The 16853-nt window shown below is 39.0% G+C and overlaps 1 protein-coding gene across 3 annotated transcripts in view; it reads left to right on the top strand.

Moving 5' to 3' along the window:
- Window positions 1–16853, top strand: part of SVEP1 (sushi, von Willebrand factor type A, EGF and pentraxin domain containing 1) — a 182151-nt gene that overhangs the window by 15551 nt on the left and 149747 nt on the right. For all 3 annotated transcript variants that reach the window (XM_077912880.1, XM_077912879.1, XM_077912878.1), the window contains exons 2-3: window positions 10727–10982; window positions 14198–14374. In XM_077912880.1, the coding sequence (XP_077769006.1) occupies window positions 10727–10982; window positions 14198–14374 (433 nt within the window). The remainder of the gene's footprint in view (window positions 1–10726; window positions 10983–14197; window positions 14375–16853) is intronic.

The following is a 16853-nucleotide window of genomic DNA, read 5'->3' as shown; positions in this document are numbered from 1 at the left end:
AATTAAATGTGTTTTTTGATAAATTTAAGATAACTATAACAAATAAAATACACAGTAGGTTCATGAACTTAAAATCTCCCCTCAACCTCGACCCCATTTGAATTTCCACGTGTCAGTACATTTGATTTGAAGTATATCTGGCCTTTTGAAAAGTTAGGTTTTTCCTGAAGCCAAAATACTTGCAATGTAGTGGTTAGGTTATCTGTGCCCTTTATATTGTCTAAGCTTCTGATAAATTTTTTCTTCATAGATGCTATTAATATACCTTGTAAGAAGACATCATTTCTTTCCTGACAGCTTTGATTCATAAATAAGATTTTTCTGCTTTCTGAGGAAATTTTTTACAGTTGAATTCTCCCAAAAATCTACGCTGTTCCCTGGCATTTGCTGCTTTTCTGGAAGAACAGTTTACTCTGATAAACTGTTTCAAAACAGTTTTTCTACTGGATAAATCCAAGCATAGCATTCAATTCTCTCTTTTCTTTGTAGCTCATTTCTTCTATAGTCTGAGTCAATCACCAGTCATTTTCACTGAGAATCGTACCCGTCCTGAGTCCTTTGCCCACCTAGAGAGGCTGCCCCTTTCTGTTTGGATTGAGAGGGGCAATTCAGAGGTTGAGATGGATCATTTATATTCTTTCTCTCGAGAATTTGAAGTAGGGCATAAAAATGCTCCAAGAAAGTAGGTTTTTTTGGGGTGGGGGGACCAGTAGGTGGGGAATATAAAGTTAAGACTGTGCACAGAAAACCAGAGGAATTCTATCAATGTAAGGAGAGAATGAAGATGTGTTGATAAAAACCGAGACAAGATACAACATGGCACTAGAAGGACACAGATGGAAGGTTGGAGGAGTAGCCACTGGTTTCTGCAGCTTGAATGTTCCCAGTTCCAGTTCCTCCCCTTTATAAAACAAAACAAAACAACAAAAACTTTATTATTTTAGAGAGAGAGAGAGCATGAGTGGGAGGAGCAGAGGGGGAGTGAGAGAGAATCTCAAACAGGTTCCCTGCTGAGCATGGACTCTGACTCAACTCTAGGCTTTGACATCATGACCTGACCCAAGCTAAACCAAGAGTCAGACAATGAACCAACTATGCCACCCAGGTTTCCCCTGGTTCTAGGCCCTCTTGGGGCTCAGTCTTTCTCTCTGCTCTTGGATTTGAAGAGATATTTCTATATGTTTCTAATAAATTTCCTACTTTCTTTAAGCTAATACAGTTGATATCCAATTTTTATTGCCAGCCAAGTGTGGTTAAAACATCATTTCTGAATTTTTATCTTGAAACTGTGCAGATACCTTTAATTTTGGGGGTAACCAAAGTCTTTGCTAACTTCCGTTTGCATGTGTTTCTCTAAAAAATAATTTTTGTTTCTTTCCTTTTTTATAGGAGTTATGTCCCCATTAATAATATTAGATAAAATAGGAAAATATAGTAACTATTATAGTTTTATCTCTTTTTATGTATATGTGTAAATGCATATATAATTATGTAAATATGCAGTAAAGCTGCAGTTTCTAATTTATAATCTGATTTAATTTATTTTATTTTAATGAAAATTTTCCCGTATGGTACCTAAAATTACCTTTTAAATGTATTTTGCCATGTAGATCTACCACAGTTCAATTTTCAAGGATTATTGGTCAGCTGTTACTACATAATTTTGTAGTTAAAATATTCTCATGCATCACTCTCAACATCTCTCAATATTTCCTTCCAATTTGATTTTTTTTGAAATAGGAATAATTTTTTTAAATTATACTTAGATCTCTTTCCTGCCTCATTAGATTAGCTGGACTTCTCCCATAGAAGTGATGGGGCATTCTTGTCTTCTTCCTGAATTTAGTGAGAATGTTTCAAACATGATTTTGCCCACTGGTTTTTAATAACTGTGTTATTAAGTAATTGCTGCTATATTTTTTCCTCAGTCATTTGTAAAATTATAAACTGATGTCCAAATATCATTTGAGATCATTTTATTTTTTCTCCTTTGCCCTCCTTAATGTGAAGAACATGAATAAGTTCCATATTATCTTTGACTTTAAAGGCTCTTACTTGGTCACTTGCATAGGCATTTAACATGTCAGCTGAAATCACTTTATGCATTTATTCATAATGAAATTAATAGTAAAGTTGGGTTTGATTTTATCTTTGTAGCAAATTAACAATTTGCCTAAAGTGACATGTCATTTAGCTCTTTTTCATTTTTATTTGGATTCTGATGACTATGCTCTTCGCTATTCAGATTTTCTTTATTCTTTGTGTGTCTATAGAATGAATAGTGGAATTCAGCATTATGGGAAGTTTGCTTGGTCTTTTGCCTATTTATTCTTGTTTTTACAGTCTGAATTTAGTCTGCTACTCATCAACTCCTGTGCACACCATTTCCCAATTTGATGTACTGTCCCTTTGGGTCCATTTGATAATGATTTGTGTCCATGTTTTAATAATGAAAGCATGTATGTGGGTGGAAAAACTCTGTGACCATAAATCTGAAGCTTAAGCTCTTTTTTGACCCTCTGGTTCTTCTGTAATTTGGCTAGACTGTAACAAATAGCCTAATGTTATTTGAGCCAAGATTTTTTTTTTTTTATGTTAGAATTGCAGTCTGTGAAGTCTGAGTAAATACTTAAATGAGACATACAAAAATACCTAAATATGATCTATTTTGTATTATAATGTAAATAGGAAAACTTAGGTACTGTAGAATATTCTTCCCAGGTTACTTTTGTCATTGTTTTAGTTTTGGTTTGGTTTTTAGTTAATGGTTCTGTTGTATCATCAAGTAGTATAAAGTAAAAACCCTAGCACAGGCCTCATATGTAATATAGGCTTCATACAGATTTGGTGAAATAAGTTTAGATATAACATTTATAAGAGTTTTCATTTCACAAACTGCAGAAAAGGATTTACTGTGAGAATAGTGTTTGGCTTAGAACGTATTAGTTTATTCTTCATGTTGAACATATAACTAGTGAAAACTAAAGCACACGTTTATTGATTCTTTCATCCACTTGTTTCATAGTTATTTTTTTATCATCAACAAGGTGAAAATATAAGAATTAATCCCTGCCATAGAGTATCTTTTGTTTAGCTTGGGGATATAGTCAGATAAGTTAACTACAATTATGATGGGGTTAGTGTAATGGAATGTTGTGGAATCGTTGAGTTGGACTTTTCTACACAGCAGAAGAATTTGGGAAAGTTTCAAAGACAAGGTGAACCTTGATCTAGATTTTGAAAGGTCGATAAGAGTTAAGATAGAGGGGATCCCTGGGTGGCTCGGCGGTATAGCGCCTGCCTTCGACCTAGGGTGTAATCCTGGAATCCAGGGATCAAGTCCTACATCGGGCTCCCTGCATGGAGCCTGCTTCTCCTCTGTCTGTGTCTCTCCTTCTCCCCCCACCCTCCCATGAATAAATAAATAAATAAAATCTTTAAAAAAATAGTTAAGATAGACATATTAGGAGATGAGAAAGATTTGTTAAGAACTTTCAGGTATTGGGATGCCTGGGTGGCTCAGCACTTGAGTGTCTGCCTTTGGCTCAGGGTGTGATCCTCAGGTCCTGGAATTGAGTCCCGCATCGGGCTTCCTGCATGGAGCCTACTTCTCCTTCTGCCTATGTCTCTGCCTCTCTCTCTCTCTCTCTGTGTGTCCATCATGAATAAATAAATAAAATCTTAAAGAACTTTCAAGTATTGCAAACACAAGGAAAGAATGGATGTTCCAAAACCTTTACATAGATCCGTGTGGTGAGAACATAGTGTGAGAGGAACATAGGAAGTACACAGGAGATGAGTGTGCCAGGGGATGTGGTTGGAAGTATAGGACTGATTAGTCTAAGGACATGTAAAGAAATTTAAACTTTATAGATAGAGGGAAAATAATGGAAGCTTTAAAACATGATTGGATTACTATTTCAGAATAATAGCTTTGAGGATAGGTCCAAAAATGAGTTTGAAAGAAGAGCAACTTCAGCTAGAGACACCTGAAAGAACTCTTGCTTTTCAATAACCCAGACAGTAGTACCTGAACCAAGGCTAGATATATAGGATTTCAAGGTAGGTAGATAATTCAGAAGTATAAAGGTATGAGTCTGGATGGATTACTAAAGGAGATAGATCAGAGAGGAGTCATCATAATAGCTCCTGGATGTAGACTTGTACAATGGGATAGACACTGGTGCCACATTTGATGTATCTTGAAAACAGGAGAAAGGAACCCTAATTTGTTCATGGAGAGGATATGTTGAGTTTGAAAGTTCTATGGAACACAGGCAAAGGTATTCGCTGGGCCAAGGGAACTTCATTTTGAGAGTTAAAGTGTTTGATTTGACATAGATTTAATGGTCATTATCTATAGGTGAGACTCAAAGTTCTGAGTTCACATGACTTTCCTAGGGGAAGAATAGAGAGGAGAAAGTGGAAAATTTAGAAATGATATAAAATTACAATATAGAAGTCAATAAAACTCCCTAAATACATTATCAGGAGATAGTCAACATTTTGATGTATATACTGTCAGCCGTACTAATACATACATGCCCACACATGCAGTATGTGCACACATACATGTGCACTAATGTAATGAAATCGTCACATTTGGTTACTTTTAAAATTTATTATTATGCAGCAATATCATAGTAATGATATTTCATGATTGCTCTGTAATTTCTTTAACCAATATATATTATTGGAATTTTATACTGTTTCCATTTTCTTATATTGCATTTTATTCTGGGTTATGTATCCTTTTAATTATTTTTTTCTATGTATCCATAGTTATTTCCTTAAGATATTTTTAGATGTAGAATTTTAGTTCAAATTGTGTGAAATTTTTAAAGCTCTTGTCACAATTACTCCAAATATTACCAGTCCACATTGCATCCCTAATAGGAAGATCTGTTTCCCCATAAATATTACCAAATTTTAATTAAGAAGGTCTTTGGCTATTTGAGAAGTGAAAAAGTAGTATTACTGTTATACATTATTTTGGTTAGTGAAGTTAAATGTTCTGTACATTTTCTGACAAATAGAATTTTTTTGTCTTTGCTTTCTTTGGTTAAAACACTCACCTATATTTCTGTTATTTTTCTTTATTTTTCCTTAGAGATGTGTAAAAGATTTTTATAAAGACCTCAGTACTTTATTTGATAAGCTTGATGAATGGAATTTTCAGTTTGTTCCTTGTTTCTAATTTTGATTTTTTAAGAAGCAGCAAAAATCTTTAAGAAGTGTAATATTTATTCTGGTTTTCTGTCTTTTTGCCTTGGCTGGGAATTTCAAAAGGATTTTAAATAATAGTGAAAATACATAGAATCACAGATTCACTTCTTATCTCATTAGGATATTAGCTGGTGTTTCACAGTTAAGCATGATTTATAGTGTTGCTTTGAAATAGACAATTGTATTAATGGGGTGTCTTATTCATAATTTTTTATTAAAATAGCAGAAATCAGTTTTATTGAATGTGCTTTTAGCATCTTGGGTTATCACTTTCTTTTAATTGGGACAGTTACAATGTTGTAGTACAGCAAAGGATTTACTAATTTTAACCAATTTTTGTCTTTGAGTAATAAGCCTTATTGAATAAGGGAGAAAGATTCTTCGAGTATTATTTGAATTTGGTTTGGAAGTATTTATTTGGAATTGTATTTCTATAGTTATAAGTAAGACTAGTCAGCAGCCTTGTACATTAAAGTTTGCACTAAATTTATCAGTTAGAATTTTTGACATTTTATCTCACTACCACAATGTAGATTTTTAAGTCTTTCCTTGTGTTTTGTGTTTCCTTCATAATTTTCTCATAAAATCCTCTGTGCTACACTTCTCTGTTTCCCTCTTAGCCTGTTCTCTTTCCATGGCTTTCCATTCTTGTTCTCATAGAGGCTGTGACTTCCTAAATCCTAGTGATGCAATCCCCACTGCACTATACTACTTTCTTCCTCTCTTGGTATTAAGTTATGTATTCTTCTAAATCTTCAAGTTGTTGTTGCAGTTTTTGGGTTCACAGACTATTTCAATGGGCCTGCTCTTGGCTTATAGTAATTTTTCCTCCTGGGATGAGGTTCTATCTATTTTACTTGTGCTGTCTGATAGAACCTCTCCCTCCAGCTTCTTTGAAAAGCTTCTGCTTTAAAAAAAAAATTATTTATTTATTCATGAGAGACACAGAGAGAGGGGCAGAGACACAGGCAGAGGGAGAAGCAGGCTCCATGCAGGGAGCCTGATGCGGGACTCGATCCTGGGATCCCAAGATGCTGAGCCGAAGGCAGATGCTCAACTGCTAAGCCACCCAGGCATCCCCTGGTTTTCAAATAATACTTTATTTGATCAGATACTTTATCTGTATTTATATATATATTTATTTATATATATAGTAAAATATGTATTTATATGTAAATATATATAGTATTTATATATAGTAAAATATAGAATGTAAGATACAGATAAAGTACAAGAATTCCCTATGAAAAATAGAACAAGATCCTAGAAAGCACAGTGAAATGAAGATGAGATACAAGGGGATAAACTAGGGGCACCCGGGTGGCTCAGTAGTTGAGTGACTGCCTTTGGCTCAGGGCGTGATCTTGGGGTCCCGGGATCGAGTCCTGCATTGGGCTCCCTGTGTGGAGTCTGCTTCTCTCTCTACCTGTGTCTCTGCCCCTCTCTCTGTGTCTCTCATGAATAAATAAATAAAATCTTTAAAGAAAACAACAAGGGGATAGACTACAGACTGACATGAGGACATACTGGGCTGGGAAACTGGAAGAAAGAAAGACTATGTAAGATAAAGAAATATTGTCGCAAGAGAAATAAAATGCAATTCATTTTTTTTTTCAATTGATTCTTAATTAGAAGGGCAAAGGAAGAGACACAAGCGTGCATAAAGCACAGACAGTGGTAGGGAACAAAAGCTTCAGACATTTCTACCAAGCTCCAAAGGAAGGAAGAGGAGATAAACGTGAAAAAACGGATAGAATATTGGAAGTCCAGAAAATGATGAGCCAACAGATGAAGAACTTCCCCAGAAATGTTATGCAAAAGTACGGGACCGTAAACATTGCTTGAATTGAAGAATATTTGAGTATTCAAATGAAAAATATGAGCTAACAGATGCAGCTTGGTGAAATCTTAGAATTTGAAGGATGTCGAAAGTATTAGAAGCAGTTCATGATGTCTTATTTGTACTTAACGTTTCCTAACAAGGAAAAAAATATATGTGGAAAACAAGTTGAAACACAGTATTTACTACTTTCTGGCTCCCTGGAAGAGAGTGGCTCTGATAGAGTCACAATAGGTATCAACTTAAACAGTTTCAAAGATGACTTCTGAGCTTCTCTTCAGGCAAGTGGGGCCATGGTGGAGAGCCAGAGGGTTGTTGGTATTTTATCTACATGTATTTTAATTAATGGAACCCAAGGGTAAATATGGTCCCCACGTCAGATTTGTGGTGACCTCTCTTCTTCTTTCAAGGCCATTTTTCAAAACAGTTCCCTTGTGGCCTGCCTTGGGGGGTAGGGGTGGGGTTGCAGTCTTGTGTAATGGTGATGGATCTCGGGTGTTAGAACAATGTTACACAACCCTGCATTTTTATCATTCTAATGACTTTTGCTGGACAAGGGGAGCTTACTTCCCTGCCAGATATTTATACAAGCTAATCAGAGGCTTGATACAATACAGATGGTGATAACCTTTTGCCATACGAAGTCCATGTTGCATTGTACTTGGGCAGCAGAGGGTTTGGCTCATTCAATAGTCTGGACCAGAAAATTCTATTTCTAAAATGCCTTACAAGAGGAGAGCAGATGATGTAAACTATTTCAGGAATACTAAAAGGAGAATCAAGTGCCAGGCTTCTACCACATTCCACAAACATTACCACAGATCTATTTACTTCTTAGATCTGTGGGATGAAAATGTTTTTATTGAATTATGTTTTTATTCAAGTATGATAGAGCAGAAAGATTGGGGGAAAGGGGTAAAATATTTTCAGTAAATCATCCACTCCTCCTCTGTCTTTTAGAGTGCATTCCAAACCGAGATCTTGTGTAATTCTTTGCTTGGACTAGTAGTCCTGCTATTCTTCTGACTATTTTAAGCTTAATATATTGTCGTGCCAACAGATATAATGGTTCCTGTAAATACTTACCAGTTCCCTGCAAGAAGAGAAGAAAAATAGAATCACAGCTTAATGTGTTTTGCATGCAATGAGCAGGAGGGCAAGAAACCTCCGCTAAATCCCTAAATCCGAACCTGAATGTTAAGGAATATTATTGATGCGAGCCAAAATTAATGTTATAAAATAGTATTTGCTCAGAAGGACAATAAAGGCACACCAAGAAAACCTCATCTTTTTTGTACAAATCTATACAAAATAAATTATGTGTGTGCACGCAAATATTCCGCACATTCCTACGGCTCCCTCAAGACCAACTCACTCAAGAACAGTCTTCAGAGTATCCTAGAGTTTATCCATTCACCCCCTCCTCAATTCATTCATTGAATAGATACTTATGAACACGTACTCTGTGCTGGACAATGTCCAGAGTACCACACTGAACAAGACCGTTTGCTTTTTTTCCCCTCTCTCTACTTCCATCCAAATTCTCACTCTCTTAGTGTCTTGCTCACAGTTTGCTCCCATGGTCTTGTAGAAGAGAGAGTAATCGAAATGAGCAGAAGCTTAGGGGAGTGTCTGTGGAGGTTAAGTTATGATCTCAGAGTAGAACAACTCAGAAAGGGAGAGTTTATCACGTGGTAAAAAGCAAAGCCAGTATAAACACAAGTTGCCACATCTTGGACTACTGGAACTAGAAGTTACCCTTCGAAGCCTGTTGTATAACTTTAAAGACAAATAGAATAATGTCTCACTTCAGGCCACCCATCACAGATCATTGGATTTCCCCTCAGAGGTTGTCCTGAATGAAAAAAGTGTGTGGGTGTGTGTATATCTCAGGCCATTCCAATTATTGTTTTTATTGATAGGGTTTTTCTTTTCTTTTTTTTAAAGATTTCATTTATTTATTCATGAGAGACACACAGAGAGAGGTAAAGACACAGGCAGAGGGAGAAGCAGGCTCCATGCAGGGAGCCTGATGAGGGACTTGATCCCGGGACCCCAGGATCAGGAACTAAGCCAAAGGCAGATGCTAAACCTCTGAGCCAACCAGGCATCCCAATAGGGCTTTTCACCTGCAGTGTGATCTAACTGAAACTATAAATGTTTATACACATTTAAATGTAAATATTTGTGATAAAATGTAAATATGTATGATGCGTTTAAATTCACCTCAATTATTATTTTTATTGATACTCAGATTGCCCTTTATTTGGCCAGAAGGAGCTTCTTCAAGCTGGTTTCGGATTCTCTTTGGTCCTTAGCTGTAGTAGGCTTTTGAGAGAGGGAGGTGAAGTGTTTGAATACTTCTTTGCAAATTGCTGGTTTTCCAGATGTTTTCCAAAGTCATTTTTAGTTTGATTGAATTGTCTTTAAATTCATGTTTAATGGCTTTATCTTTAGCTCACAAACAGCAGTAACATTTGGTAGGAGTCGTTAAATTAGAATAAATAGCTATGAATCATATATTAATGGAGACATGGATCTTACAATCTGAGAGAATCTGGAGCTTGTAGCTGAGTCTGCCCCTTAAAGTGAATTGAGGCTGTTATTTTTTTTAAATCCTATCATCTCCTTTTAATTTTAGCAAAACATAGGATATGATTGTCGTTCTTCCTACCTACTGAATGTACATGAATTATTGCCTAATAGACATTGAATTCTTTCTAAGAACTTGCCAGAAAACATACCCTGGCACTTCTTTATCTTTCCTATCCAGTTCTGATGAAAAGCAAAACAGCCAATTTAATTACAATGTCAGATTCACCGCTGGATTCCTTGTGCTTTCACAGTTTGATGTACGGAGCATCAATGGCAATAAATAGATGCCTTTAAAGAAAAAAAAAAAAAGGTTTCACTTATTCCCTTCTATCTATAGAGGAGGGATAACATATAACATTATAAAGGACAACTCACTTGTCCTAAAATAAAATAAAGCCCAAGTGTCAGATTGAATAAATCAGTATTTTCTCATAAAGATAGGACAGCACCAAAACCAGCTGATTTTGTGCTAATGCTGGGTGGTCCAGGAAAGATGAAGGGTTGAATGAATTCTACAGTTGTGGAGGAGCAGTGGAAAAACAAATATGGAAAGTAGGTTGGCCATTATTAACTCTGGAAAAGACATTTTCTGTTACATTTTCTTCTAAGTAGGCTTTTGATATATGATCATGGAATGGTTCAGCTAACTAGGTGGATGGGCAGCTAGCTGGATATACTTGGAAATAGACACGTAGGACTCAGATTTGGCTTGTGTGTTGAGAGCCTGAAAATTTGTAAAAAGTAGTTTTAACAATAAGTGATAATATGAGTAAGAGCTCATTCCATAAACATGTGCTGCTCTTCATTACCAAGGTTCATGGCAGTGATGAGCATGCTGCCACTGATGATAATGACCCATTGTAAGCGCTTTTAGGTTTTTTTGTGGGTCTGTGAGAAGACTATTGCAGGTGCTAGCCTGTGCCTATTTCTGTTTTACTCTCAATGATCCGTGTTTGTTCTCCCTCTTGTGACATGCTAACGATCTTCACAAATGCTGTTTTATGTAAGAAGGGAAGCACATAGGCCAACACAATACCAACTCATGCTAACTTTATTTCATTACAGCAAATTCTTCGTCACTCTAGAGAAAACTCAACAAAAGTTATATTCCTCATTACTGATGGATATTCCAATGGGGGAGACCCCAGGCCAGTCGCAGCATCCCTGCGAGACTTTGGAGTAGAGATCTTCACGTTTGGCATATGGCAAGGGAACATTCGAGAACTAAATGACATGGCTTCCACCCCAAAGGAAGAGCACTGCTACCTTCTCCACAGTTTTGAAGAATTTGAGGCTTTAGCTCGCCGTGCATTGCATGAAGGTAAGGGAGACCCAGTGGCCTGACGTGATGCATTTAAATGGGAGTTCCTTCTGTCTTAGGGCTGAAAACCCCTTAGAGGCTAATACCAAACCCTATGAAAGTCTTCACTGAGCAGGATGCCCATGTATCCTCAGTGTAGCAGGAGCTGTGTTGAGCTTCCTAAATAGAGGTGACAGTCTGACATGCAACAAGAGTATTTGCTTTGCTTTATTTTGTTTTTCAACAGCTGGGATGGATTTTTACTAGACTACCCGTCTGCTCCCACCTGGAACTGTTAGAATCAATGGAATGAATTTAGGTGTGTTTTAAGGCCACACACAGAGCGGGAAGCCGTGACTTAGATCTATTTACAGTTATCTGGAGAGGGGGAGTAAACATTCAGAGACATGTATCGTGAATCTCACCAGAATGTTTCCAGAAATAGACATGAAGATGTAAGGACAATAAACACTTAACGCATACTTCTTGACCTGACAGTTCTAAGACACGTAAGATTATGTACAAGTTGAAGAGCATTACCACAAAAAGGAATGAAGTCAGTAAACCCATTTAGTAGGGTTCTTCATACTCCATTTGTAAGGATATTTAGTTGTATGATTTAGGTTAGACAAACTTCCAGGCATGGTATGGGCATGTGTCTTTGTAAGCCACGAGGGGAAGTATGGATTGGGAGGAAACGACAGGAGATCCAGCCCCAGACCAAAGCCAAACAGCAAGTTGATCCCTGCAGGTATCCATGTGAAAGACTCAGTTTGATGGGCAAATCATGGCCACATGAAGTTTCAAGCAATTAGTGATGTTCAGAAGAAGCAGGTCAGCCCTATCATAGTTCCAAGAGAAGCATTGAAGAGTAGGATCTCAAAAAAAAAAAAAAAAAAAAAAAAAAAAAAAAGAGTAGGATCTCAGAGTAACTATGGACACAGCAAAAAATCTTAGTCACCTACTGGCTGAGTGGCTTTTGGCAAGTTATTTAACTTTTTACCCCTTAGATTTCTTGTAAATAGAATAGGGAATGAGAAGAGTACCTGTTCTATAGGATTGTCACAAGGATTAAATAGGTTAATACATATAAAATGATTAGAAAAATTACCGAGCGCATATTAACCGAAGCCCTCATTAACTGTCCACTATTATTATTACCTTCGGCAATTTATCTAATATCTACAAGCCTTACTTCTTCTACTTTTGTTTTTTATTTTATTATTTTTAAAGAGTGTATTTATCACAAGAGACACGCAGGGAGAGGCAGAGACATAGGCAGAGGGAGAAGCAGGCTCATTGCGGGGAGCCTGATGCAGAGACTCAATCCCAGGACCCCAGGACCATGACCTGAGCCAAAGGCAGATTCCCAACCACTGAGCCACCAAGGAGTCCCCCTCTACTTTTAAAATGGAAGTATTAGAATGTGTACCATATGGTTTTGTCAAGAGGATTAAATAAAATATTTAAGTATTACCAAGTATAGTGTTATTACATGGCAGCAGTTCAGTAACTCTGGGGCTTCCTTTGTTTCTCCTTTTCTCAGGGAAAAGTGATAGGTTGAGTGGGAAGGCTGGGTGGCTGTGACTAAATGGATTCTGAAATCATGGGTGTTACCTGCTGTGTTGTAGAGGACTAATTTCCAGTCATACCATTCCTCTGCTCTTAGGAGTGGGCTCTTCTAGAACTCTAAGGCCAAGTTGACCCAGAAGCTCGGTGGGACAGAATGTTCTTTTGGTTACAATATTGCAACAGAGTTTTGGAAGGCATCACTTTTACAATAAGCAAGTATCTAGAATGCATAATTCTCCGATTGAGTTTCCAGGTTTGGTAAGGAAAGATCCTGTTCCTACTGCAAAGACATGATCAAATCAAAGGAAATGAGTCTCATTTTCCCTGCCCTTAAGTTCTGTGAAGCTACTTTCAACTTGGATGGATCCACTTTTGGTCTCGAGACCATCCATGTTCAGAAGAAGCAGGTCAGCCTGCTTCTGGCCATCCTCAATCAACATGGGTTACAGAATAATAGTTTTCCCCCTCGTGTAAACATATACTTAACCTCTCCCATACCTGAATGCCAGTGTACCAGTCTTGGTAGCTAGATCTTTCTGCCTCCTAAGCTGCTCTATTGCCAAATCGTCTCATGGCCCAGTGCCTTAGAACTAAGTGTTCATGTTGCAGACATTTTACCCACACCACAGTCTGTTAGATGGAGCTTTAATAGGGTACCTGATTGTACCGGTCTCTTTCCCTTGGGGCTGGCGTCTTCTTTTTACTTTGCCCCTGTGTATTGTTCAGAGTCTTAATGAATAGACACAGATGTTCCCTAAATGAAGCCATCACCAATCTTCTTGCCAGATATTCAATTGCAGTGCATGTGTCTTGTTGGAACTCCCGCATCTGAGTTCCTAGGAGGGGCCCATCACTATATCTGGTCCGAGCACCAGCCCAGGGATTTGGGTTAAGACTTTTGAACTTCTTCAACAGAGTGAATGGAACCTATTATTTGCCTGATTCTAGGCCATTCATTCTGGATCAGCCAGTGACCCTGTGAAGTCACTTTCTCGACAACTCTGCCTGAGTTATTGAATTCTCAGCATGCCTCACTTCAGAACATGGCTCAAGTAATCAGCATGATCTCCATTCACGTAAAACGTGATAAGTTACTCACAACTGAGAAATAAGCCATATTCTGATTCTATGATTACACCTGTGTGGGGTTGCTAAGTCTTTATCCAATAAATATAGAAATGATGGTATCTAAAGCCAGCAGCCCATAATCAAAACTCTCGTGCGGCAGTCAAGATTGTAATTTTATTTATCTTTTGGAAAAAGAGTTTTGGAAATCTAGTTACTGCTGCCCGACCTCATACTGAAGCAGTGGAACACTGCTGGCGTGGAAGCCAGGGGAGTGACCTGTGGCACCGACTATGTTACTTCCTGCCGCATCTGGAGATTCCTTGCTGAAGCGCTTAATTTCTGCCTGACCCTGCATGGCCTCGAAAGCTTATGATGAGGTCCCAGACTGAAATAGCTTAACTGGCCGAAACAAATCCCCAGCCTGTGTGGTGCAAATAACACACATTCATATTTGGGCGGGAGTGTGGTGCAGTTGGGAATTGGACGGATATGAAAAGATGTTTTCTGCAACTTGTACCTAAATTTTAGTAACTAGAGAATGTGACATCGAGCTGCTAATCTGTTTTTTATTACCCTCTGTCATATGTCACTGATAGATCTGCCCTCTGGGAGTTTTATTCAAGAGGATATGTCCCATTGCTCCTATCTGTGTGAAGCTGGCAAGGAATGCTGTGACCGCATGGCAAGCTGCAAATGTGGGACACACACGGGTCAGTTTGAGTGCGTCTGTGAGAAGGGCTATTATGGGAAAGGTCTGCAGTACGAATGCACAGGTGAGTCTCCGGTTTGTGAGTAATTGGATCAGTTATCTCTTGTATAAGAGAGATCCCCAAGCTCCATGGCTTAAAACATTTATTGATTATTGCTCATGAATCTGTGGGTCAGCTGAGCAGCTCCTTTTGTCTCAGCTGTGCTGACTCATATTTGTCATTGGCTATGAGTTGGGGGGGCTGCCTCGCTGATCTTAGCTAGGTTGAGGGGGGTTTTAACCTCTTTGGGGATCAGCTGACTGGAGTCTGGTCAATAATGATGGGCTAGCACCATTAGGTTGGCCTTTATGTGGCCTCTCAGATTCTATCAAGCTAGCCTGGGCTTGTTCACATGGTGGTGGCTGAAGTCTAAGAGGGAGAAAGGAAGTTTGCAAGGCCTCTTGAAACCTGGGAAGAGGAAGATTTGGGGTCTTCTATTTGTTTTTTGTAAGATTTTATTTATTTGTTTGAGAGAAAGAGAGAGAGAGAGACAGTGCACAAGCAGGAGGAGTGGCAGAGGGAGAGGGAGAGGGAGAAGTGGACTCCTCACTGAGCAGAGAGCCCAGTGTAGGGCTCGATCCCAAGACCCTGGGATCATGACCTGAGCCGAAGGCAGACGCTTAACTGACTGAGCCACCCAGATGCCCTGGGTCTTCTATTTATCATCAACCAATAACCGAATCTGTCCTATAGACACTTAAGCCAAAATATACCTTTGTCTCTGTAGGACATTGAAGCTGGTGGGATTCTGGTGCTGGGGCTGCATGTAACTTGTGGGATTGTCACAAAAAATGCCACATTCACTTGATGATCTTACAGCTCTTCACAGATCTCCACAAAGGGACCTCAGAAAGCTCTAAAAGTGGCATCACTTCACAGCAGAACTCACTTCATCGACATTTGTCATTTTAACCTGCTCTAGATTTTCTTGCAAGAGGATCTTGATGTTTGTAATATTTTATCAGAAAGGCCAAGAAGAGCAATTTAAGGACCCTGGTGTCCTTTTTTTTTTTTCTGTAAGGAAATACTTGTAAATGATATTCTACTAATCTTTAGAAGTAGTATGTGGCTTTCCATGTTAACATTTTGCTTCTTCTGTTTTGCCTAAAAGGCAGCATTTGCTCTTTGGGAAGTATGTATTCTCATGGCAATGAACAGCCACCAGGAAAACTTAGGAGCAGTAGGTTTACTTTCTACTGTACCCTGTGGTCTTTCGCTGCCTGTTTCATTTGAGCATTATTTCATTCTGACATTTAGGAGGGAGGTAGGCTTGTTCTATGGCACAGAACTGTGTCTCTCCCCTGTCTACATGATCTGCTGTCTCGCTTTCCTGTTTTCTCTTTCTCATAGGACATTTGCTTTTGTGTCCTTCTTTTATTCTCCTTTATTCCCGTTGCCCCTCAGTTCCCCTCATTTAACTTCTCCTTCCTCCCCTGGCCCTGGTCCCAGTGGGCAGACACATACTTCCGAGGTCCGCGCGTCCATGCTCACCCAGCAAATCACTCCTTTCTTGGCTCTGCTCCTACCCCACCCAGCAGGAATTCTCATTGAAGCAGAAGAAAGGGGAAAGAAATCAGCCCAACTGCCTCCGAGTTGGCAACATGCCTCCCCTGGAATCTTCCCACACTTTCATCAACAGCCCAGCTTGGCACGCGCCCCAACGCCCCCTCCTTTCCTCTCCTCTCATCCTAGCCCACCAGACACAGGCAGAAGCTCTCATTTTCTTTGCTCTGTGCTGTAGTCAGCATGTCTGCTTTCCGTGTGGTCAGAGACTGAACTGTCCCTTGCCAAGAAGCCACTGCTGTGTGGCTGCCCAACAGCCTCAGCCATGCTGGGCTACAGCCCCCACAGCCCCATGGCCCTATAATCTCACATCCCAAGGGGTAAGTGACAGGATGAGACAGGAGGCAGTTCACAAACCCACCACCCCTGGTTCCCCAAGTGGCTGTGGCTGCTCTTCCTTGCACATTCCAGGCTGAAATATGAGTGAGGTTGTGTGGGCCTGTCTGTAGAGCCCATAGAGGGGATAGGAGTACTTCTGCAGCTGGTTCTTGCCAAGAACACCAAGCACAAAAGGATTAATTTACCCATCCCTTCTAAATTAGGAAGCCTCAGCTTACTACTTTCTTTCAAGTGAGATTTAAATGACTGCATCGATACAAATGTGCCTATTGTCATCTTTAGTATTTGTTGGGAAAGGGTTAGGAAAAGGAATATTGGAACCCCAATGTGTTTGCTGTGATTTGTAGATTTGTGGGAGGCAGCACCTGTCACTAGCTTCTCTTACACGCTGGGAACTAAGAGAAAATTAATTAATTACATCTTCCCTGTGGCAGGAAAGACTCATCACCAGACCTCTTTAGGAAAGGCGAAAAGAAATATTAGCTCTAAATCATCCAGTACGGAAAACCTGGAAACCAGGAGCCCCTCTTAAAATCGATCTAGTCGACAAATGTTACTGAGCTGGTTTTTCATGCCAAGCCCTGTGCTGGGTACCAGGCAG

Source organism: Canis aureus, chromosome 10, assembly GCF_053574225.1.
Source record: "Canis aureus isolate CA01 chromosome 10, VMU_Caureus_v.1.0, whole genome shotgun sequence".
Lineage (NCBI taxonomy): Eukaryota > Metazoa > Chordata > Mammalia > Carnivora > Canidae > Canis > Canis aureus.
Note: the sequence above shows the minus strand (reverse complement) of the source record. Positions and strands in the feature narration are given on the sequence as shown.